We start from the raw sequence: 23752 nt of genomic DNA on the forward strand, positions 1-23752 counted from the left end.
GCACAGCCAGCTGAAGGAGTCACGTTTTATGTACTTGCTAATGGCGGGGGGGAGAAGAGAGATAAAATTAGTTGGTCTCTCCCAAAAAACTGTTTGTTGAGTTCAAAAGGACTGAAGAAAGTCTAAAACATCAACAGTGATGCGATGGGAGGAAGGGCAGCAAAAAGAGAAGCAAAGGCAGAATAATTTGACGACATTTGGAGCTGGCAGGGCTATCTCAGGGACAAGGGGTGCTGCCTCTGCCATGCTTGTATGTGGGCACCTTGGCTCTGCCCCCACCACTGCTGGAGATCCACCCAAAACTCACCGATTCTTTCACATAAAACCCCCGGAACTCTGCCCAAGTGGGGCAAATAGGGCACGTGCCATCCCCACATCCTCCAGCAGCCTGGGAACAGACAGTTCGGCACTCACCAGTTGTTCTTTTTCCCCTAAAAGCCAGCCCTGGCGAAACTCTAAAAAATTGGAAAACTCATTAACACAATCAAGAATTTCATAAAATGGAAAGGAGAATAATTCTTGCAATTACAGCCCAGCAAACTTCATCGGTCTTTAGAAAAAATCATAATCAATATGGAACGAGCAGTCTCCAGGCTGGGAGAGTCACAGGACTACAATCGATACAGCTGCCTGCTTCCATAAACAGCTCCTAGTGCCTATCCGGATCTCCGATGAGGAGCAGCCCCCTCCTACGCCCGGCTCCCCACAGGCAGTCTCTCTCCCCAGCGTCAGACCCGCGGGTGGTGTTACGAGGGTTTCCTTAGCTAGCGCGCAGCCCCTGAGGCACCCCGTCTCCTTCCCCCTTCCCAAAAGGTGCCTGGACTCGAGCGGTCTGGTCGGAGAAAGAGAAAGCCCAGAAGAGGCAGAAAAGGGAGGGAGAGGTTGTGCCCAACTGCCAACCCACGGTGCAAAGACATCCTGGCCGCGCGGTTCTCACTTCACCGTGTGCTCTCCCCGCTCCTGATGCTGCACACATCACAGTGACTGCTCACCACGCCTCTGCTGCTTCCTTCGCCCCGGCCGCTTTGCTTACAGGTTCCCAAAACGTCCGTGACTGATGGATACCGCCCGAGCCGAAGCCGGGCTGCGGAATGACCCTTCAGCAGGCTCACCGGGGCAAGGGGGTAGCACGCAGCAGCCGCCAGCTGAGAGGGAGCTGGCGAAAATGCCATTAACTGCCAGGCAAGGGAGGTCACCTTCATACGCACCAGACTGAGCAGGATGAGCCTCCGACCTGCTCTCTTCAAGCACTCTGCACGGCCTGCTTTGAAGTGAATTACGGATAAATGCAACAACCCCTCTGGGAAATTACTCATCCGTGACCTCGCGCTTCCCTCCGACCTGCACGAAGCCCTCCCGCTGATGCCAGAGACACAGCGGCACAGTCCTGAGCAGCTCCCCTTCCCGGGGCTTCGTGACCCAAACCGGCCCGCACCTTTGTGAGCCGGCGGCAGACCCAGCCCGGCACCCAGAGCTCCGCGCGGCAGGGAGGCTGTCCAGCCCTAGCCCCGGTGCTGCCCAGGAGGAGACAGCGCTCAGAGCCCACGGGAATTCGCATCCTCCCCGCTCCCCAAAAAAGCGCTGCACCCCTCGAGGGGAGCGTGGGGCCACCCACTTGACCTGGAGCGGTACAGTCATCCTCAGCAGCTGCAGCCCGAGGGTCCAACAACAGACACCCACGTGCACCAGGCAAGGACATTGCTATTTCCAACCTTTTTCTTCTCTCCTCTCACCCAGTAATTATCCCATTTTTGCATCAAAACAGAGCCTATTAAAATCTCAGCTTCCTTCCCAAACAATAGATTAACGTAATCCTCTTACGACAGAGCTGGCCATGCCTGTTGCAGTCAATGATTGCAAACTTCCAAGCCTGCAGTCAAATTTTAACTTTTCATGTCAAAACTCTGAACGGCACAATCATCAGATAGACAGGGATGTTGGATTTACTCAGCATAAGGCTTTCCATTTAAATTAAGCCGAAAATTTTCCCCCAGGTTATAGCAATTTAATTAAAACAAAGTAAAAACAAACCTCTAAAACTTCCAAAATGCTAGTTGTAAAATTAAAACCCCTAGGACTGCCAAACAGAGTACAGAATCCAAATACCCAAGGGAAAACAAACACTTTGACTTATTTCAGTAAAATAAAAAGACTGACAAACCAGATCACATCGTATCCTTCATAATATAAGCAAAAATATTTAAAGCCCCCATCAGGCAGAACAAAGACGATTACATAGATGGTCAACACCACCAAAATGAGAAGCTGCACATTGATGCTCCTCACCTGAGATGATCCACACGGCCATACACCGCCAAGTCACTGCTTGCCCTGCTCGGATCCTCACCGTGTATTTAGTTGTGAGAGACCTCTACGCAAAGAGCTGCTTGAGGGACAGACATCAGCTCTTCAAGCCCTGGGACCCCCGTGACACCTGCAGTCCTGGCAGAGCAGGGGAGCTGTGGGGATTAGCTGCGGGCTCGTGGGGCAGCCACGTGCCAGGCTCCCAGAAGTCCCCCACCTTCCCGCACAAGCCGCTGCGCTGCAGGTCAGTCTGCATAAGCCCCGAGACACCTCACTGCGTCCAGACCTCTCTACCACACACACGTTATGCTCACGCTGTCTACGCACGGTCCAAACCCAACACTCCAACCTGGTGTGACCAAGGTTTCTACTCCTGGGGAAAAACAGGGAAGAGATGGAGGGAGACCTGCCGGCATCCCGCACCCTCTGCCCATGTCGGCTCTTCCCAGCTGATACCCTGTCCCTGCCTTTACCTTCCTGCTGCCCTCAAAGGATGCTGCCGCGCTCCTGGCAGAGGGAAAGGAAACTCTGGGCGGGTTTCTGGGCAAGTCGATGGGGACAGGCAGCGGGACAGACATCTGTGTCACACCGTGGGGTTTGCCGTCCCACTCACTCACCCAGGAACAGAAATGGTAACCTTTGGAACAAAAAACTCAAACTGCCACCAGCAGAAACGTGCCACACAGCCCCGGGATGAGTCAGCTGAGCTGGTCTGAACCAAAAAACAACCCAGTCCACCCACACTGCCTCGGCACTCACTAATGGAGTGAGCTGAGTCATCCCAGGGCCACGCAACTGCTGGACCCGACGCAAGGGCAGCAGCGGGAGGTGGCTCCGTCCAGGGGCGCGGGGTCCCGGACCTTTCCCCAGCACCCACCAGATGATGCAGGACGTGAAGCTGTGCCCTGACGAGCTGTGGGGGAACAACGCGCCAGCCCTTGCGAAGTGTCCTAGGATCCCGCCAGAGCCTGGACCCACGAGGAAAGGCAGCGTAACTACGGCGCGTCCAGGACAACTGGACAATGAAGCACATTAAAACCACCCGAACATTTAAGTGCTAATTGGCCACAGGGTTCAGCCAAGGGTGTTTCTGCCAGTCAGGGTCGAGGATCTCCTGGATTTCTACTACAATTCAACACCCTCCCCTAAAAAGACTGTAAAGCAACACCCGTTACCAGCACCTCACCGTGGTCTGTCAAGCTGTGCTTCAACAGAGGGGCAGCACGGGGGAAGCCAGAGAGCAGAGCACGGCGCCTGCGGCATGGAGGAAGGAGGCCCAGTGCTGCAGCCACGCTTCACGGCGGCAAAACCCTCCAACCCCATGACGTCGGCGTGGTAAAAGTAACTCACAGCACGTGCTCTGCTGAGAAACAACCGATAGCCAGGCAACGCACCTCTCACTTAAAGGATGAAGCAATTTGGAAATTAAAACTTCTTCACCAGTTGCCAGCCACCATGGGAGAGGAGAGAGTGGAGCACAAGGCACTGAGCTCAACGGTTCTTCGTGTCAAATATCTAAAAACCAGCATCATAAGGCCGTCCGACAGAACAGGCTACTTTGTACACCTCCTGCGCGTACTACTGCTGCGCACCAACCTATACACACAGGCTGCCTTAAGCTAAAACACAAAGCAGCCCATCCCTTAACACCCAAAGAGGGCACAAAAGCTTGAAATACACCACGGAGCGGTTTGTTCATCACATTTCTGTGAGCCTTATCTCAGCCACGATACGCAGCTCTGCAGAAGCAGAGGCACCACCAGCACCGTCACACCTCTGCCGTGTTTCTCAGCGCACGGGGCAGGACACAGCGGCACTTTACCTGTGGGGTTGAGCAGCGTCTCCTTCCCATGCAGCAACCGGCACCTCCGGCAGGTCTGCGAGCTGCGTCACGGCCTCCCAAACACTGACGAGCCCCAAGTGATGTGTCTGCTTCACCCTGGGCAGGACCGCAGGATCCCTCATCGCCCGATGCTTGCGAAAGCAATAGGTGTGAGTCACAGGGAGCATCACAACAGCACAACAGCAAACCCGAGCTCCCTGCTTCATTCTGAGGCCCAAGGCCCCCGACCTCAGACATCGCAGAACTGCGGATGAACTAACTGGGGCAAAGATCAGTCCCTCGGCCACAGGGAATTGCCTCGGACGTCATCACCGCCACGCTGCCGGAGGCAGGCAGAGCTCAGTGGTGCAGGTCAGCATTGTGCAATCCCCAAATGATTAAAATCAGGATATCACCCCTCCCACAGGCCTGGAGGCAAAACTCAAGGTGCTGCTTTCCCTCCCAGGAGGGGCTCAAGGAGATCTCTTGGGCTACTTCTCTGCCGCGTAGTTAGCCCAGGCCCCAGCAGCTCCCCTCACAAAGAGCTGCTCCCCGTCTGCGTGACAGGTTGCTCCTGCTCTGGAGGCACAGGAGAGGTTTCCCCAGCATTACGCCTCATCGGAAAAAGAAGGAAAACAAGAAAAAGAAGGAAAAGAGGAAGATTGCCTCTTACTCCATGCTGTCCCTGTGCTAAATGCCTCTGCTTTGGTCCCCAGCTCGCTGGCAGGAGCTCTCTGCACTCTGGACCAACCCTTTGGTCACACCATGGTCACATCCACTGTCAGATCCTCAAACCCACCTCAGCTCCTGCTTCCAATGGTGGGAGCAAGCACCTCCGTGACCCCCCAGCCTGCTATCCCCAAGCACGCCAGCTGGTGCCTGAGGCATGCAGGGAAATCGCCTTGCTCTCAAAACCCCCAAAAGAAATTCTGGAAAACACAGTCACAACCCCACCAAAACCAGGAGCCTTCATCATTCTCTTCAGAGTCTTCCTAAAGCGCCCAGAGTCTGAACGCGACAGCCCTTTGCCAACACAGACAAGGCAAGAACTGAACCTGGGCAGACGCAGTTGAAAAGCAAGAGTTGATGGGTTCCCCTAGCACAGCACGGCCCCACGTGGCTCATCTCCGCTGGTCCCACCCACAGCTCTGCCCTCAGCCCAGGTCCAGGCAGCATCCCCACAGGACACCCAGCGCAGCAGTTTCGGGACGCTCAGCAAACCTCTGGGGTTTCTTTGCATCAGCTGCTGCAGAGCACGGAGGCAGGTCACACCGCATGGGCGACCAGCGCCCACGATGGCCACAGCCACCCCGTGCTGCTCTGCGGCATTCAAGCTGCAAGAAACAATCTGGTACTTTTTCACTCTAACGTCCCCCGGCTCTGCCCAAGCTGGGCGGTGTTCCCAACTCAGATGTGTCTTTCCAGCCATTCATTTTTCAAATAAAGCCAAGTTTCTCCTCCACCTGCAGTGAAACACGTGCTCTTCTCTGCTACGGGGGCCATGCAGGACCAGGCACTGCAGTGGTACACGGCAAGCCGTGCCCTGGGCCTCCTTGCTGGCTCCGTCGTGAGATCTGGTGACAAACAGGGCTGGCCTCTCCAGCCCCATCAGTGGCCAAGAGCGGGTTTTTTGCTTGGTGCTTGCAGCCTATGAGGTGACAGAGCAGGAATGCTGCTGAGCGGGGCCACCCTCCTGGTCCCCACTGCAGCAGGAATGATGCCCCAGGGAAGGGTCCTCTCGCCCTGCAGGAGGGACAGTCACCAAGTCAGCGCAACCCTCATCCTCCCCAGTGCGCTGCAAACAGCTCGGCATCTCTCCTGCCACCCCCAGGGACGCAGAGCAGGCACTCCACACGTGCTTTTGGGAAGAAAGAAAAATTAAAGAGATCAGGTAACATCCTCACACCCAGGAAAACACATTGTAAAAGGTCCCTCTGCACCTAGCGCGTGGAGCAGGAAAAATTTAAAACGAGCAGCGAAGGTGGGAAGTATCCCAGGACATCAAATAGGCCACGTTTTCAGTGCACGCATCTGCTGGCCGGCCAACATTGGCCAAGATACACGGAGATGTGAGCTGCGATCAGAGAAGCCAGACCCGTGAAAGCCTCATGGATGGATGCACTTGTAACAGCACAAGCAGCCCCACAGGGCTCAGGAATAAGATTAACCGATAATAGGGCAGCTCCGGCAATTCGAGCAGCTTTCACGTTACAGCCACTTCATCAGCCCAGAGGGCTGGAGTGTCGATGTCTGTACCGAGCACCACCGGTGGGGCTGATCTGCCACAACGGGTACCACTGCTTGCGAGATTTGGTCATGGCCCAAATGTCTCCGAATCACCTCGAGAAGTGAGCAGAGAGTTCAGCCCTGGAGCAGGATGAGGGACAGGGCTCTTCTGGCCCCAGACTACGTCCTGGCATCCCAAGAGCCCAGCCACACAAGCACACAGGGATGCTGAGAACCAAGACCTTTTCAAGACACCACGATGCAAATAAAGGTAGATAAGATGAAAATAAAGTTAAAAATACATAAAACAAAGACACAAATCATCATCATCAACAGACAGGCCTCATGCAGAACTACAGCTACAGGGGCAAAGCTCTACAAGTCAACGTACCTTCTTCCAGCCTGCCAAGTCTGAAGATGTCCCAGCCATCCCCAACCCCCTCTTCTCAGGGAACCTGCATCCCGTGGCTGAACTCTGCCTACTATTTGCAGATGTGTCTTTGTTACCTGCCTACTATTTGCAGAGGAACAGAAGGGGAGATCATACCACATTAAGGTACACCCCAGGCACTACCTTCAAGTCTTTGATTTACTCTTTTACAGGTCACTGTCTCTGTAAATGTATATCAAAGGCAATTGCCAGCACACTCAACAGCTGCACTGGTGGCTGAGCATGAAAAATGAACTAGGCTTTCCTTCCACATTACTCCAGCCTACAGAGAGGGCTGCGAGGACAGAAAGCAGGGGAGAGGAAAGAAGAAAAGGTCAGAGAAAGCAAAGGGATGCAGCAGAAGGCAACGTAAGAGCCAGTTCAGCAGAAGTAGGATGGTGCAGCGTGAGCTGGACCAGTGCAGCTGGGCTCTGCCCAGGGAGCAGTGCAGGCAGCATCGGGCTCAGCAACACGCCAGCTGATTTTCAAAAGGCCTTTTTATAAAAATGCTATCCAAAATGACAGTCAGCAACCCTAAAACTCTTAAGGAAGTGGAGCAAGCAGGGATTTTTGAGGATGGGAAGAAAAGAAATCAAAGGCAGAAGTGACCTGCCAGAACAGGGATGCTCGCAGCAGTCCTGCAACGCCACATTTCTGTTCCTGCGTAGTTTATTTCACACTGCACAGGCCCCAGCTGATGTCACCCAAGTACACGCAGCACAGAGAGGAACCTGCCTTCCCTGGCACACAATGGATGTGGCATTACAGTGAAGTACACAGAGAAAGCAGAGGAGCAACGCAGCCCTTTGCCACCCCAGCTCGCCTCCAAAGGCTCTGACCGCGCCAGCTCCAGCTACTCCAAAGGGTAAAGCCTCTGGGGTAGCACGAGGGCTGTGTAAGAGATCAACGGTAAATGCACAGAGTCTGAGCGTGCTCCCTTAGCAGCTTGGTGGATTAAAGATTTAATGCAATGTGTCCCTCTGGAAGAAATTACACAGGCTATTAAGAAAGATGCGCCTCTCATCTGATGAAATCTCGCAATCATTGCAGCAATACGTGCAAACTAAATAGGCTCTGTAGAGCAAAGGGAAAGCTGCAGTTGCTCTCGTGAGCCCTTTCTGGCTAGAGAAACCAATGGGTAAAGCAGCAGCTCTATTAGCAGTAAAGCAAATGTGCAGACACAGCCGTACTGTGTCTGCAGAGGGCAAGACAGTCCCTGCTTCCAAGGGAAGAAGTAAGCCAACACTCAGCAGCAATCGCTCCCTGCTTCCCACGGGCACCCGGGAGCTCGCTGGGCTGCTGGAAGGGGGCAAACAGCCCCGGGCCGCGAGCAGGAGACCAACACCTCACCAGGACTTGCTTTCCAGAAAAGAGCAAAGGACATGCCAGCCCCCCCCCGAGGTGGCAGCACTTTGAGAATCCAAATTATTAGCTAGTGTTTCTCCTGATACACAAGCAGGAATTATCCCCAGCTTCCTCACCCAGGGCCATGAGACCGGAGGAGCACAGGCTGTCAGAGCAGCAGGAACACCACGCGCTAAAGCATCTTATTACTTTGGGGGGATAACCAGGGTTTAATACAGCATTATTCAGGGTGTAGCAAGTGCCTCTTTCTAAGCTGCAGTGTTGTGCTGCAGACAGTAGCGCTGGCTATATTAAATTCTGCTCTGACAGTCCCTCCAAGTGTTCAGCAGCTTCACCACCATGGAGCCTGACCAGTAAAACATCAAACTTGACCAAAGGAAACAGATGCAGGGAAAGAGCTCGCACAGCAGAGCTCAGACTGGTATCCGCAGAGCCCTTCTGTGTAGCAAAACCATCCGTGCAGCAAGATGCACCTGGACATAATATTCCCAGGGAACATGAGCTGAGACCCCTGAACTCATTCAGCGTGGACCACAGATGCACAGAGAGTTCCCAGGTCCTGAGCGTAACCCACAGCATCAGCCACAGAAGGGCAGCCGCCTGCACGCCTGGCACTGCTGCATGGCTCTCTGGACTCACAGCTGCCCATTCCCACTCCTTTCCAAGGCAACCCATAATTTTGGATGCTGTGCAGCCTCCACACCGCAGAGATCCAGGTGCCTTCACAAATCTGCAGGGCAGGCAACCAGCACGTCTCCACGGAGCTCTCCCGTCCTACCCCGGCAAGCACGGACACACACGTGGGGTAACACCCCGCTGCAGCGAACCTCTTTGCTGGGGTTTGCTTCCCACATACTGCATGTGCCTCAAAGAAGCTGCTTGAAGCAATTTGCCACAACACCTTCACTGCCATGGTGCTTTGCTCCCTGGAAAGGTTGTTCCAGAGCATCAGCCTGGCCCTGGGAACTTCCCGTGCAGCCAGGCGCGTCTCTGCAGTGTCAGTCCCCGTGGTCTGCTACCGGGCTGGGCTCGATTCCGTGAACGCAGCCTGGCACAGGCATTATGAGCATGCCTGTGCATTAAATCAGAAGAGTTTCCATGACAGTCCTGCATGCTGCCCTATGACAGAGGTGTTGCACCAGCAGGGCCCTGCTTCATGGACCATCCTTCACTCATTTCCCCCCCGCTGCCCCACTCCACGTCTCCCCAGCTTCCCTTCGCAGGGTAAAGCTGAGCCCCTCATACTCTCTCAACCCTTCCTCACCCCCTTTAAACCTCTCATGGCTCAGGAGCCTGTGTCGAAACTCCCACAGGACCCAGGTGAAGGTAGACTTACAGGAGAAAATAAAAGCTAAAATTCATAGTTGCTCTGATCAAAGCAAGGATGCCCACAGATTTCCAAACCCCACTGGCAAGAAAAGTTGGAAAACAGAGATGCCTGTGACCACCCGAGGAGACGACTTGGTTTGAAATGCCAGCTCTCGCAGTTTGTGCGGGAGACACGGACAGACCGTCTGGCACTGCATTCGAGCTGGAGCGGGGTGACACCACTTGCTTACCAACATCCCCTGATTTCTCCACCTGGCACCCGCAGAGCTCACAGGGGGGTGCTGCGGGCAGAGCACTCCTCATCTCCCGTGGCTTTCTGCTACGGAGCACCAGCCGTGGCTCCAGTAGAGAAACACCCTCTCCAACGCCACGGTGCCTGCCCCACCGTGCGGCGTTCTGCCCCTGCGCCCTGCGAAAATGGCCAATTTTGGGAGTGAGCTTCAGCAGCCGGGTCACTGCAGGCTGGCAAGCTTCTGCTCTGCCCACGGTATTTATTAGCTAAACATGTCAGCTTGAGCACTGGCGCTTTTTGGCAGCTCCCTTCAGTCTAGGGGCGAGTGCACAGACAGATCCCACGGCTCAGCTGGTGAGCAGCTATTTGCAGGTTATTAATGAAATCATTTACTGTTTATTGCAATAATTCTGCCAAAACACAAGCAAAAAGCATTACACTCACTACCAGCAACCTGCCAGTTTGCAACAGGCAAAGAAACAAAAAAAAGTTTCAGGTACTGCCTTCTAAAAAGCGGGTTTACAGACCTCTGACGGTGACCCAGGCTCCTCCTGGTACGAAGGTGCCGAGGACAACCGCTGCCTCCTGCGGAGGAACCCCTTACGCAGAGGAACGCAGAGCAGCAAGATGACTCTGCATACGCGCTCTCCTGAGGAACGCGCAGTCGCTCCAGGTGCTTATGGCAGAGCTGCACTTCGTGGCAAGGCTGCAATCGCTCCCCCATCTTCCTTTTGCAGCGAAGGGCAAAGCATCCGAGTAAACCCGCAGCGATGCGGCTTGGGTCCAAAACACAAACTGCGCTGTCTGACATACTCGCGCTGCTGCTGACAGCCTCTTAACCACGTTTCCTCCCAAAAGAAGCGTAGGGAAAGCAGAGGAGCACGTGAAGGAAAGAAACTGCCAACTTGCCCTTAACTTTGCTGTTAAACAGGGAATCCGCTTTCACCAGCGCATCGAGAGCCTGTGGAGATCAAGGGAATATATTCCTTTATACACTCTCCAGGGCACGTAGGTATTTGCAACCTGAAAGATAGTTGCTGTCACTGCACATCTGAGGACTCATCCTGAGCACAGCAGCGGGGCTGTAGAGGAATAAGTACTACTCAAACTGCAACTTGTTACACGCTCCCTCCAAAGCGGCCCCGGACAGGCCAGTGGGTGGGACACAGCTGCAGGGAGGGCCAGCAGCATCCCACCCGCAGGCACAGAGGCCGAGGGTCCCCCAAGCCCCAGCACTATCGCCAGATCTCTGCGGATCTGCTGTTGACAGCCCTTCTTTGGGGGACTCCGGAGCCCCCCGAAGCCAAGCCCCTCTGCGCAGTCCCTGGCTGAGGTGGGGGTGCCCACCCCAAGCGGCAAGACAGAGCGATAGCGTGGCCGACACGGGGCCTTGGGGACAGTCACAGGGACTTCCAGGGAGGAAGCACAAGCTGAAAACATGTCACTGAAGACCACAAGGCCAGAATTTGGTTTCCTGCTCAAACAGAGTGAGAGGACCCCAGCAACACAAGCAATGCAACATGATGTGCTCCCCGATAGGCACCCGCACGGGGGGTGCGCCCCCCAGGGTGAGCACTGTGGCAGGGGGTCCCTGGGGAAGGGCCAGCACCGTCCTCCAGTCGGGCACCCTGGGCCAGCAGCGCCCGGCTTGCCTGCAGTCAGGAGCTGACGTTACCCTCCCTCCCCACGCCCACTGAATAATTAATACTCCAGAAATTAGTCAAGTCTTTAAACTAAGCCAACTCAGCAAATGGAGCGAGGAGTTTCTAGGTCACAACTACAAGGAGAGCTGGGGGAAGGAAAGAAGAGAGAGCCTTAGGGCTGTGTCTCCTGTTCATTTCCAAGGGATCAGCACCCTGCTCTGCCTCGCCCAGCCAGGGCCAGCACCTCGGAAGCCAGAGCTCGGATAAGAATCACACGTTGTCATCCTGACGAGGGCTGACACCACAGCTGCCTTCTGACATCACCAAAGAGCAAATCTTTGTGCAAAGCATCTCTCTCCTCATCTCACATCATTCATCTTCCAAAGCAGAGAAGAAAGGACCTTACAACAGTTATATTTGTTACGTCCCTCCCGCTTCAATGCCTTTGATGTCTTAACCGCCATCTTCTGCAGAGGGGTTTTCCCCCCCGCTTCCCAAAGCTGTAACCCAGGGATAAAGCATGCAGGCAAAGCCTCAGGAGCACCACATTTCACAGCACCAGCAAGCACGAGCAGCACTCCACGATGGCGTACCATCCATCGCTGTGCCCGACAGCGCAAGGGGCAGGCAGGTTTCCAGCCACGGTGCCCTGCCAAGAGACGGCAGCAGCTACCGCAAGGCGCTGGGTGACAGATGCTGCCTTTGGGAGAAGCTGTATCTGATGCTCGAAAAGCACTACGTCTGTCCCCCCCAAGAGACAACCCCTGTAAAAGTAAGGAATTGTTTAAGAAGATGGATCTTCCCTGAGATAGATACAGGTATTTGGCCACCCAAAGAGATCTGGGACTGTGGGAAGAGTACACAGAGCTGGGGTGCAAGGAGGGTACTGGGGGTCAGGACAGGGTGGGAGGGTTGAGCAGCACAGGTGAGGGGGTACCAGCAGCACACCCTGCTCCTGGGGGTGCCGGGGCGGTGCGATGCTGGGGGAGCAGCAGTGCCGCACTGCCCTCACCCTGAGGGGTGCCCACCCCACGCACCATGGGGACCCGACCCACGGTCCCACAGGTACCCCCCCTGCAGCAGCCCCAGTCTCCCGCTCTTCCCTGCCATGCTGCCCTCCCCTCCTCCCACTCGCATCTGCGAAGGAGGGGGACTGTGTGGGGAATCAGACAGGGGCAGCGCTTGCTGTTTCCCACTTCAGCTAGAAATTCCAGTGCAGGAGCATGGAAGAGGGGGCAGAGGACTACAGGGACGCTTGCCAGACCCCCCAGCCATCCCCAGGCTGGGATGATGCACAGGGAGGAAACACAGAGGGACCAGACTCCTGCCAAGAGCCTGGGGTGGAGGGAACCCATGGAACATGTTCTCTCCTTCCCTCACGCATGTTAAAACAACCTTGACCACCGTTAGTGTAAGCTCTGGGCAGCCCCGAGGTGTTCACCAGCAGACCCAAAGAGGTCCCAAGGGAAGCAGCCCATGCTGCACCCACCTCCTGCTCCACTGATTTGTGCGACCTCTTCTTGCACCAGTAACAAAGACAGTGTCCTCCGCAGGCAGCCTGCTCAGCAGCTCTCCCTAACAGCACAGCACCTTATTTCTTCCTTCAGTTTAACCTGCTAGGCACCCTGCAGTCCATACCTGCATTCGGAGAACAGGCTACACGCAGTTACCGCATCCACCACCAAGCTCCTGTCCCAGCTCCAACACCCCCCTCTTGTCCCTTCGCTGCTCACAGGTTGTTTTTTCCAACTTCTCCTTCTGCACTTTAAGACAGATGTGGACAAACGGAGCCCAGAGGAGGGCAGGGAGTTAGGGACCAGCGCAGAGGGTCGGTCCCTCTACCTGGTGGGCTACACACTCCCCCGAGGGGCTCCATCCCTCTGTCCCATGGCAAGAACACCAAAGTGGGGATATCCAGCACCCCGTTCTCTCACCCACATGGCTGAAGTGCACATGGCATGGGCTGAGGTGAGCGCATCTCCAGCCAGCGAGGACCAGATGCCCTTCAGATGAATCCTCCTGTTCCCTCCGAGATGGTGGACACCCAGAAGAGAGCTCCCCACGGGAGCAAGGGGACCATCGGGGACAGCTGGCAGCAGGACTGGACTCAGCACAGCAGGTCTGTGCCACAGGGGCATAGCCTGGCTCACAGGGGTGCTGGGGACCTGGCACAGCCCGAGGCGGCAGCAAGGTGGCGGGGTGGCAGGGCAAGCACACCCTGCCTGTCCCCCCGAGCGAGGTGGGGGCGGCCACAAACAATCCCAGCATTGAGAGGCTGCTCGCCCCGGCCCATCTGTGGCTCCGTGAGCCTGCGGTGGACAAAGACAACGTTAGCCGATGGTGAGCCCTGCCAAGGCGGGGGAGACAAACCAGCCTTTGTATCTGCAAAGGCAGAGTTAGCTTTGGGGAAAAGACTAGATAGCTCATCGACTGGAGGCTGTGCTTTGGCTGCTTTTCACTTGGAGGTTTCTAATCCAGAGCAGAAGTCTCCAACGCTCCCTTTTCTCTTGCCTGCCCCACTCATGAGGAGCTGGGGGTCCCCACAGCAGATATTCCCTGATGCAAGGGCCTTCAGCACAGCACCAGTCCATGAACGCACACTCATAGCAACAGGAAGGTGGAGCCAAGAGATGTTTGGCCCATCCCAGCTTAAATCCATTTATCACTCACGTTTTTTCTCTCACCCCCAGACCAGCAGAGCACTAAGGGCTCAAAAGCATTCCTTCCCAGGGGTAAGCCAAGCAGGGTCTGCGCTTCTGCCCTCGGATCTGGCCCATCCTATCCCTTCCCAGTGCTTGAACTTCACTTCCCTGCCAGCAACGATTTCCACATGCAGTAAAACAAACCCCCAAGGACAACAGGTTTGCTCCCATTTCCTCCCTTCTCAGCTCCAGGAGGAGAGCAGCCCTCCTGCCTGCAGCGAGCCAGCGGCTGCCTTTCCTCACTAGTGCCCGTGGCACAGACCAGCACGTGCACCGTGTTTACCTCTGTGCCCGTGCGATCACTCTCAAGTGATCCCAGCGTGGATCTTAAAGGTGGGAAGCACTTAGCAGCAGCCACTGACGGCTTCTGCGCAGCCAGGACAGCGCAGCCCAGCACGCACTTCCCAGGGGAACCTCCCTGAAAAGGCAAATCCGCCTGCAACTTAATGGGAAAAACAAGACCAGATATAAAGGGAATCAGAAAGATTTTTTTTTTCTTTACACAGCACTCACTCTGGAAAGCAAACATAATGGACTGAGATTAAATATACGTATTTAACCACTGCTGCAGTGAAACTGTCAGGTTTGACTGTACGTACCAGGTTTTCACTACTGGTACAAACCCCCGCCATTCGCACCTTCCTCAGTCACAGCTAGTTCACGTCGCATTACTCCAACTCAGAAATAAAACACTGGCCCAGCACTCCCCACAGCTCCCCCCACAACACGCGAGTGCTGTGCCCCGCTGCGGTACCGGTGGGTATTTGTCAGGCTGTATGCAAGTGGTGAAACTCAGGAAAACGCTGCAAGCCCTCAGTCATGGCATTTATTGCTCATCTGCGTGGTGAGGCACAGCTCTGCTTCGCACTATGAAAATGAAACAAGAGCATCGTGCACGCCAAACGCTTACGTTGGAGGGCCGGACACCAGCTCGGCTTCCCCAAACCCCAGCACACCTCTTCCCCTACCAACCATCAGTCAGCGAAAGACAGGGAGTGTGGCACAGCCCCGACTCACCCTTTGACAAGGTCCATCCCGCCCCTCGCCTCAAGGTCCGCAGCAGCTCCTCCCCGTCTCCCTGCGGCCGAGAGATCCTGCACCTCGATGCAGACCTCCGCGCTCCACCATCGCTAGCCACCCTGCGCTGCTGGAAGGGAGAGAGAGATGAGACCCTGCCCATTAGTGAGACGGACGGAGCCCAGCACACCATCAGCACGTAACCGAGAGGCGAGGAAGGCCCTGAGCCCCTCAGAGGGGGACAACCACGTGCCCAGAGGTGACGTGCTTCCCACCCAAACGGGGCTGAGAACCGCCAAGTGATCTGGTCCAGCACAGTCCCACCCAGGATGGCTCGTCCCATCCCACAGGCCTGAGCAGTAAGCTCAGTTTAAGGGATCTCAGCAGCCACGAGCCTGGGTACGCTGGTGCAAGAGAACGCTCACGGTGAGGATGCAAACCTTCCTTCATTTGCTTGGTACCTCTGACATTAAAGCGAGATGTGCTGTCCTCTTTCTAGATGATTATCAGTCACTGGATTGATAATGGATTACATTAGCTAATGGATTACATTAATTTCTTATTCGGCAGTAAAAAGCAGATGTGCGAGCAAGAACTACGGGCTTTTACTTTCATATATACTTCCTCCCCTCTGTTTGGCACTAGCACCCAAAATATATTAGTGTTTCGTCCCAACCTCGGTAAATACGCATGGCTTGGCAAGAACACCCAACGCATTTACTCGCTACCACACTGATGTTCATTTATTATTACGTGGATGTGTTCTCATTAGCCTGCAACTGGGTACGGTAAGAGAGCATTCAGCAGCCCAGGCAGAAGTATGAACTACTGGGGAAAGAGAAACCCTCCACCAGGAGTGGGGAAGTGGTGCGGATGAGCCACCCTGCAGGGAAAAAAGCCAACCACCACCACACATACAGGCTCTCCTGCTCTGGGCTAGCTTGCCACTACAGAGAAGAACATGGAAATGGGACAGAAAAGGAATAAATGGGGTAAGACCACCTGCAGACAACGTCGTTGGGTGAAGCCTTTGCTTTCCAAGGGGAAGAGCTAACCAGGGCCCACGGCACACGCGAGCCCTGGGGGAGCCAGGAGCCCCTCCTGCCGCACGGCCCCCAACCCCTCCCGTGGCATGACGCAGGCCACGAGCCCAGTGGGTCTGGGAGGATGCTCGCTGCTGCTGTCCACAACCATGCTGAGAGCAAAAACCAGGGAGGACAGGGAAGTGCGAAAAGCTATCAGGAGGGAAAGCTTTAGCATAAAGTCTTCTCCATTACAGATAACAGAAGGAAAACTCCACCGCTAAAGAGAGGCATCTCAGTGCTTTTTCTGCCATATCACAACACTGCTCCATTTTCATCTGTATCAGCTCGGAGCACCTTTGCTTTTAGCCTCCAAACCCTCATGTGCATATCTCTAAGCTGCCTGTTGCAGATTTACCCTGTGATAGACAGAAAAAGGTCGCTGCCAGTCTTCAGCATTGCTGAAATTCAGACAAGTATCTGCCTGAATTCAGTCTCCAATGTGTAACTGCTTTCTGCTTCAGCATTTATATTCAAGGCAAATTTCTTGGGGGAAAAGCACATCATTATTTTGCTTCACTAGAGCTGGACACTGATGCAAAAGAAATTTGAACGGCATCCTCAGTCACACCTGCTAATCAGGAAACCTGCTCTCACCGAGCCAGGACTACGCTCTGGATTTGTATTAACGCACTTTCCCTTGCTCCTCTTCCAGCTGTGGCTGCTAAAGCAGCAGAAAGCATCCGGCCAAAAATTACTTACCCTCAGAAAATCCTCCAAAATCCAGAACCATCGTCAGGTGGAAGTCTGAAAACCCCAGTTTCAGCTAGAAATATTTTTCTACTCGTGAATTGGAGACAACAACCTCAGCCAAGTAGTTAAGGCTCTAATCGCTGGTGTCTGACACTGAGAAAGATGCCAGGGAAATTTTATTTATGACACAGCTAATGGGGTTTGCCCTTAAGCACTGGACAAATCTTCCAGCTCATTACCCAATGTTAAGAATCACTTGGACAAATTAGATATTGGAAAGCCAAGCCTGCAGAGCAGCTCTTTGATTTACCTTAAAATGACCTACAAAAGGAAAAAAAAATGTCATGCATGCCCCTCCCGGTCATCCTCACAGCACAGCAGTGCTATGATTAACATCCAGAATGCAGGACAGGGCTGGGCATTTAATTACAAAGCTGTTTTCTCCCCTTGCTTTCTAAACTAACACCTCTCAGCCAAGGGATGCTCTTCCTGGCTTGCCTGGAAAGCTAAAGCAAAGCAGGAGCATCCTCAGGCTTGAGAGGTACAGGGAAAGCAGGAAATTTTTAACAAAAAGGGAAGTCTGGAAGAAAACTTCTGCATACTCAAGTGAAGCAGATTACAGAGGGAATCAAAAAGGGAAAGTGTAGGGAAAAGGGTAAGTGGGATGAGCCTACACTTGTAACTCCCAGTGCCACTCAGGGCATCCTGACCAGAACCAGAGGAGGTTGCTCATCACTTCTCCCCCAGCTGCTCTGCTCTCCCCTCTCTGCTGCTCTGCTTTGCTGTACACAGAGGACAGCCCTAAGGGAACTGGGCACCCCACGATAGTCCCTTCCCATGGCAGGGCTCCTCCAGACAGAGCTTTGTCCGGCCACCACCTCACCATGAAGAGGAAGGTCTCCCATCACACCACCACCTCTGCCCCATGCATCAGCTCAAGCCCACACAGGACCTGGGCTGCTGAGCTGTTATAGCCCCATTTCATCTCCTGCCCACCCCAGGCAACGGCTGAGGAGCAAAAGGCAAAGAAGAGCAGATACAGCTGGAGATGTTCCTTAAATGGTGGCAGCCAGAGGAACCAGCTTCATCTAGGATTTCAGGAATGACAATCACGGTATGGCTGAGAGTGGCAGGGACCTCTGGAGATCATGCAGTCCAACCCCCTGCTCAAGCAGGACCAGCTACAGCAGGCTGCCCAGGACGGGGTTCTGCTCCAGTTCAGAGGTATCTCCAAGGCCAGACACTCCACAATCTCTCTGGGCAGCCTAGTCCAGTGCTCACAGTAAAAGAGCATTTTTGGTGTTTAACTGCAATTCCCTATGTTTCAGTTGATGCCCGTGACCTCCATCCTGTCACCCCAAGAAGGGCCCATCTGAGAGGAAAACCCTTCTAACCGCCGCACACGTGCTAACACAGCTCACTGCTACGGTGCGAGGACCTGGCACCATATCGACGTATCGGGCTTCTGGAGGTGCTCAACGCTTCAAAACCCATGTGTGGCTGTGGAAAAGGAACTGTGGCACCCATTACCCAGGGGCTGGAAGGAGAGGTTGCCAGCAAAGCTTTTAAAGTTTTAATTCAGCAACACACCTCCACCACCACCAGGACAATGCAATTGAAATTCTCACTGAATGGAAAGAAAACGCTCCTTTGCCCTTTACAGCCAAGACCCAGAAGGATCTCGTGGTTGAATGCTGCTTCTCGTTTTGCTAAGAGCATGTTTCAGCACTTCTGGCCACAGGTTTACTCTCAGGAACTCATCCAGGAGCAGCCTGGTGAGCTGCCGCAGTCCCTGGGGCCAATAGATAACCCTCCTCTTCCTCCACAAGCTGGAGGAGGGTGCACCCATGGAGCTATGAGCCCTCATGCTTCTGACTCCTGAGGGCCTCTGGCTTTTCCCCTCCACAGAGAAGGTGCTTGAGCACAACTAGACCTTGGAAAAGGCTCCCTTCTGCTGCCAGTGCACTGTCACTGCAGGAAGGAGCCAAACAGCAGCAAAACTCCAGTACGACAAAACCTGGGTTGCTCCTTCCGCTTTCCCAACGTTGCCGCAGGACCTGGGGAATCGTTTGATCAGACAAGGTAAGACACTCCAGACGTGCACAGGACCAAAAGGATGCTCATTGCAGGTTTGGTCCCGTGGTCTTGCAACAGCTGTTTCCCAGAAGGGGATTTATTTCACACACCAGGACATCAGCACCTATGGCCAGAGATGCAAACCCAGCCAGCAGCCCACACAGGGCCCCTCACAGAAACCTTCACGCTCTTCTCAAAAGAGAGTTTAGCTCGTACAGTTTCAAGTCATTACATTTTTAGCCAAATCTTGTGCAATACTTGCAGAGTGAGGATTACTGGCCTGGCAACCGCTGATTTTTACATTAATGATTTTGACTTTTTTGCATAAAATGGTCACAGCCAAGAAGAGTGCGGAAATAAACAGCTTCAGGAGGTTCCTTCAAAGAAAAGGAAAGAAAATCCCCTTTTGCCAAGAACAAATACAGACCATTCAGGAGTTTATGGGAGCTTGGGTTGGTTTTGTGTGTCTGCTCTTGCTTTTAATTCATAGTCACTGAAAGAGTTTTGTGCCCTTAGCATGTGCCACCAAATCAGCACCTTAATGAGATGGAAACAAGAGTCAGGCATTCACTGCTAGGGCATTTGCACGCCGACTCGCAAACCGGAGGAGGAAGAAATAGCCATGCCAACCTCTGCAGCCAGCCTGCCCCAGACCACCTGGCAGGAGCTGGCACAGGGCAGGACTTCCCATCCCCAGCAGCCGGCCAGCCAAGCTCTCCCCGCTCCCCCTTCAGCCACCCCTTTGCTGGTGCAAGCACACGGATGCCACGTAAGAAGGGAGAGCGTCACACCACCTCGGGCACGAGGGGAAACCCCGTCCCCATGCTAACTGAGCCAGAGGAGCAGCCCCGTGTCCCTGGGCAGGGACAGTGCCGATGGCCCACGCACTGCACAGCCCTGCAGCCCTCGAAGGGGCTGCCCAAGCTGTCGCACCCCCTCACCCTTTCCAACAGCAGGCAGCTGGGAAAGACAGGGATGAAAGCAAAATAAGGAGAAACTTTCAGGTGAACCCCTCACATGGATGAAGAGCAATGCCATAAACTCTTACCATAGCCACAGGCCAGCTCAAGGTGGGGATCTGGCAGACGAGGACTGCTGCCAGTTAAAGTCCTCCCAGCTAGGGAGGGAGCAGAGATGCACTTGTCCGTAGGGAGAGACACAGAACTACTCACAGGACTGTACAACACAACATCCCCCTTAATACCCACAGCAGAAAGGCGAGACATCAGCCAGACAGCAATGCACAGGCGCCCTTTAAAGTGCTTTTTCCCCTTAGGCTGAGCTTTGCTCCCCAGGGTAAGATCAAAGGGTGCTTTGGTTTGGGAAAGGTGCTGGTCCACTATGGGTTACAGTCCCCAGGAGCGGAGCAGGCAGCGCTGGACATGGCACAACAGGGGATCCCGAGCCAGACTCCAAAAGGAGGAATTAACCCCACGTCCCTTGGGGTCAGAGTCATATGGGGGAGCTCAGAGGAGCTGATAGCCAGGGTCTGCAGCAGGCAAAGGCAGCCAGCCACCCTCCTGCGGCCGGGAGGACACAGCCCCGCTCTCCTCCAGTCCCCCCATCCCACCACCCAGCAGGAGCTGGGCTAGCCACAAAGTCCACGCAAAACACTCACTCTATTGGGACTGGCAAGCGCTCAGGAACAAGCTAGTCCCTTCCCTGCAAACTGGATGGGATGGGAGGAAACTCGTTAAAAAGATACAGGTGGGCAGGGCAGGGATGGAGCGGGCCATCCCAGGCACCCAGCAGCCTGGAAGGATGGGGAGCTGCGCTGTCCGTCACACCCCAGGCAGATGCAGGCAGGCTGCGCTGCACCACCACCTCCCCAAGACAGCAGCAGCTCTGCCATTTCCTTCGCAGCGCCATGCCCAGCTCCCCCTCGCAAAGGCAGACAGCCCTCTGCTTTCGACCGCTGGCTCCAGTGGCTGCAGAGCTCAGCTGGAGATCGGCAGGGGGACGGGACCACGGCAGAGCAGGGACCGTGCCACGCTACAACAGTCACGGACTGTATGAAAGAGCCTTTGCATGCTATTCTGTGCACAACACAAATTCTCTCTGTCTGCTTCCTAGTCACAGCCCTGGCAACAGCCCTGTCCCCAGCACCATGGCAGGATACAGCCCATGTGCTCGACCACGGCTGCTGCAAGGGGCATCTGCCCATCATTACAGCATTTGGCACCGCAGACGTGCCCACAGCCTGGAGTTTACTTCAGATCAGGTTCCTTTGCCATAGAAACAGAAGAGACACCACAGATGTGGAGAAAACGACAACCCCCAAGGAAAGCAAGCGCAGTAACTCACGCAGCCCCAAACAAGGCACCCAGGAAGCTGGGTGTTCCGGGGCAGAGCACAGCTCACCGATGGAGCGCGTGGTCCTGGTGGAACCGGCGGGGCTGTCTGCCCAACAACCGCAAACCCAGGTCCAACCACATCCCCATTCGCCAGCACAACCAGAACACACCTTAGTTTTCAGTTTGGTCTCTTACGGTGTCTCTTTTTGGGGAAAGGAGAAAAGGAGCATCTCAGTGGCAGGCAGCGACTTCTGGCCAGAGCAGGCACAAAGGAGCCACACACGAACACCCATTGCCGCGACATGCTGTGCCCTGCAGCTCACCAGGGACACCCCGACACCCCAAGAGGCACCTGGCAAAGGAGCAAAAGAAACAGAGCTACGTACTCATTCTGCACCAGAGGACCCGCAGGCCACTGAGCCAGGCTGTGGCAGAGCCGGGAAGCGCAAGCTCCGTCCAAGTCGGTCGCAGAGAGGAAGGATGGCCCGATGGAGGGACCCACAAGTCACCTCAGCCCCTTGTCCTCATCACCACCAGCACCACGTCAGCGATGATTTAATTCCCCAATCCAAGAAAACAGAAAAATCGGGAAGCTCTCCCCCCAGGCCAAGGCAAATGGCTGCTAGCAGAAGCAGCCTGGCGCAGCTGTGCTCCCCCAGCATGCAGCGCCCGGCTCCGTGCAAGACTCCAGCATGTCAGCAAGCAAATCCTCTTTGCCTATGGGCAAGGGAACTGTAGGGGGGAGGAAAAAAAGCATCAAGAAACTCTTTGTCTACAAACATCCCAGCCGGGCACACGTGCGGCATGAGCTTCCTGACGAGGGCGGAGGGGGAGCCTGAACTTCAGAGACACCATTTCCGCCTGTGGCTCGATCCACTCACTTATTGTTTTCTAAAAATAAGAGTAAACACTGAAGAAGAGCTCTTTGTTTGTATTTCTGCAGCGTCAGAGATTTCTCTGGTAGGAACAAGTTGCAGGACCTCTTCCCAAACCTCTGGGAGCTTCCCGAGGCCAGCGGTGGGTGTCCCACGGAGCAGCAGGCAAGGAGGGCTGCCCTCCCTTCCGTCCACCCGCCGCTGCCGAGGTGCCCACGGTGAGGACTACCTGCTCCGGGTTCCCACCTGTGCCAGGCTGACATCCGCTCCCCTCTGCTGCAGGTCAGAGACGAGGGCCATTGCCCAAAGCCCAGGAAACCTCCGTCCAAGCCACATCACTCCCCTTAATGCACTGAAGCATGAGGAAAGCCGGGGCAGTGGCCTTTTTAACAGATAAAATGCATATCTTGATCTTACTTTTTTAAATATATGCGTGTGTGTGTGTATATAATCTCCCACTTTTTTGCTTCCAAATCTGGCTTCCTGCCAAGCCCAGCGGCAGGCAGCGTTAGCTGGCTGATGAGGCCACGCTTGAGCCCCGAATGGCCCCACGCCACCGCCACCACTGATTAAAAGCAAGCACAAACTTCCTCACCAGGCAGCTGCCATCATCTAAGCATCTTACTGCTTTGCCAGTTGTTTGTTCAGGCTCTTCCTTTACCACAGAGCTGCTGTACAAAACGGCAGGGTAATGAGACACAACACAATTACCTTTTTTTTTTTACCTGCACTAGGAATAAATCCAGCACTAATAGCCCAAAGCTTCAGGTGTCTTCCCTGATTTTATAAAGTTGTTTATCTATGCAAAATCCTGCAGGGACCAGCCTCACTACCCAGAGCAAAGCTTTTACCCTACACCCTTATTAACACTGTTTCTTTAGTGCGGAGTTTTGGAGCTGGAAGAGTATAAGGGGGGGCGGGGGGGGGGGGGGGGGGGAAATAGTTGTTTTCCCTATCTGAGCACTCCTAACCCACTTCCCAAGGAAAGCACCGTGGGACATTTTGTCAAGCTGCTCACCCCCAGGGAAGGGCTTGTCCTGGGAGCAGCCAGGCTCCGGGGAGGCAGGAGTTATCCTTCCCAAAGGCAAGGGGCAGCTCGGAGGGACAGGAGGAGACACAACAGGGCCACAGCTGCCAGCCTCCTTCGGCAACAGGGATGTCCCCAGCTACGTGCTCCAGCTGCACACTGCTGCGTGATACGGGCCCCTGCCCTCCACCTTGCATCGGATGAATCCATTAAAAGATAATGGGCTTGACAGAACCCCGGGTCCAAGGAATTAAAAAAGAAGAAGAAGAAAAAAAAAACAAAGGAAAGGGCTCTTCATGGCAAACATCCTCCCCAGGGCCCAATTACCCCCAGAGAGTAACGAAGTGCCATAACCAGGACTGGGCAAGTCAATCAACATAGCCCTGTGCAATAAGCCAGCCTGTGAACACACACAGCAAAGCCTGCCGATAAAAACGCCATTAACTCCCAAACCACTCACTTCGTGGCTCCCAAGTTACACACAATGTGTTTGCTTGGGGTCCCGTGTCCGCCGCCCCCCCCCGAGCAATGACCCGACGCTGGACGCAGTCTTCAGAGCAAACTGGGCACCGCACAACGCTCCTGGGGCTCAGCACGGCGGGGGGGACGGGGAGTCTCCCCTCTCCAAACACAGC

The 23752-nt window shown here is 54.7% G+C and overlaps 1 protein-coding gene across 7 annotated transcripts in view; it reads right to left on the reverse strand.

The window, feature by feature from the left end:
• Window positions 1-23752, reverse strand: part of LOC104635985 (ankyrin repeat and fibronectin type-III domain-containing protein 1) — a 248229-nt gene that overhangs the window by 201970 nt on the left and 22507 nt on the right. The window contains exon 2 of one of the 7 annotated variants that reach the window (XM_075767241.1): window positions 15071-15200. The exons of 3 other annotated variants lie outside the window; for them this stretch is intronic. In XM_075767241.1, the coding sequence (XP_075623356.1) occupies window positions 15071-15087 (17 nt within the window). In that variant the 5' untranslated portion in view covers window positions 15088-15200. Of the gene's footprint in view, window positions 1-4126; window positions 4400-15070; window positions 15201-21601; window positions 21804-23752 lie in introns of those variants that run through there. 3 more of the 7 variants (XM_075767243.1, XM_075767253.1, XM_075767238.1) reach the window with 3 other exon arrangements.

This window comes from Balearica regulorum, chromosome 15 (genome assembly GCF_011004875.1).
Source record: "Balearica regulorum gibbericeps isolate bBalReg1 chromosome 15, bBalReg1.pri, whole genome shotgun sequence".
Lineage (NCBI taxonomy): Eukaryota > Metazoa > Chordata > Aves > Gruiformes > Gruidae > Balearica > Balearica regulorum.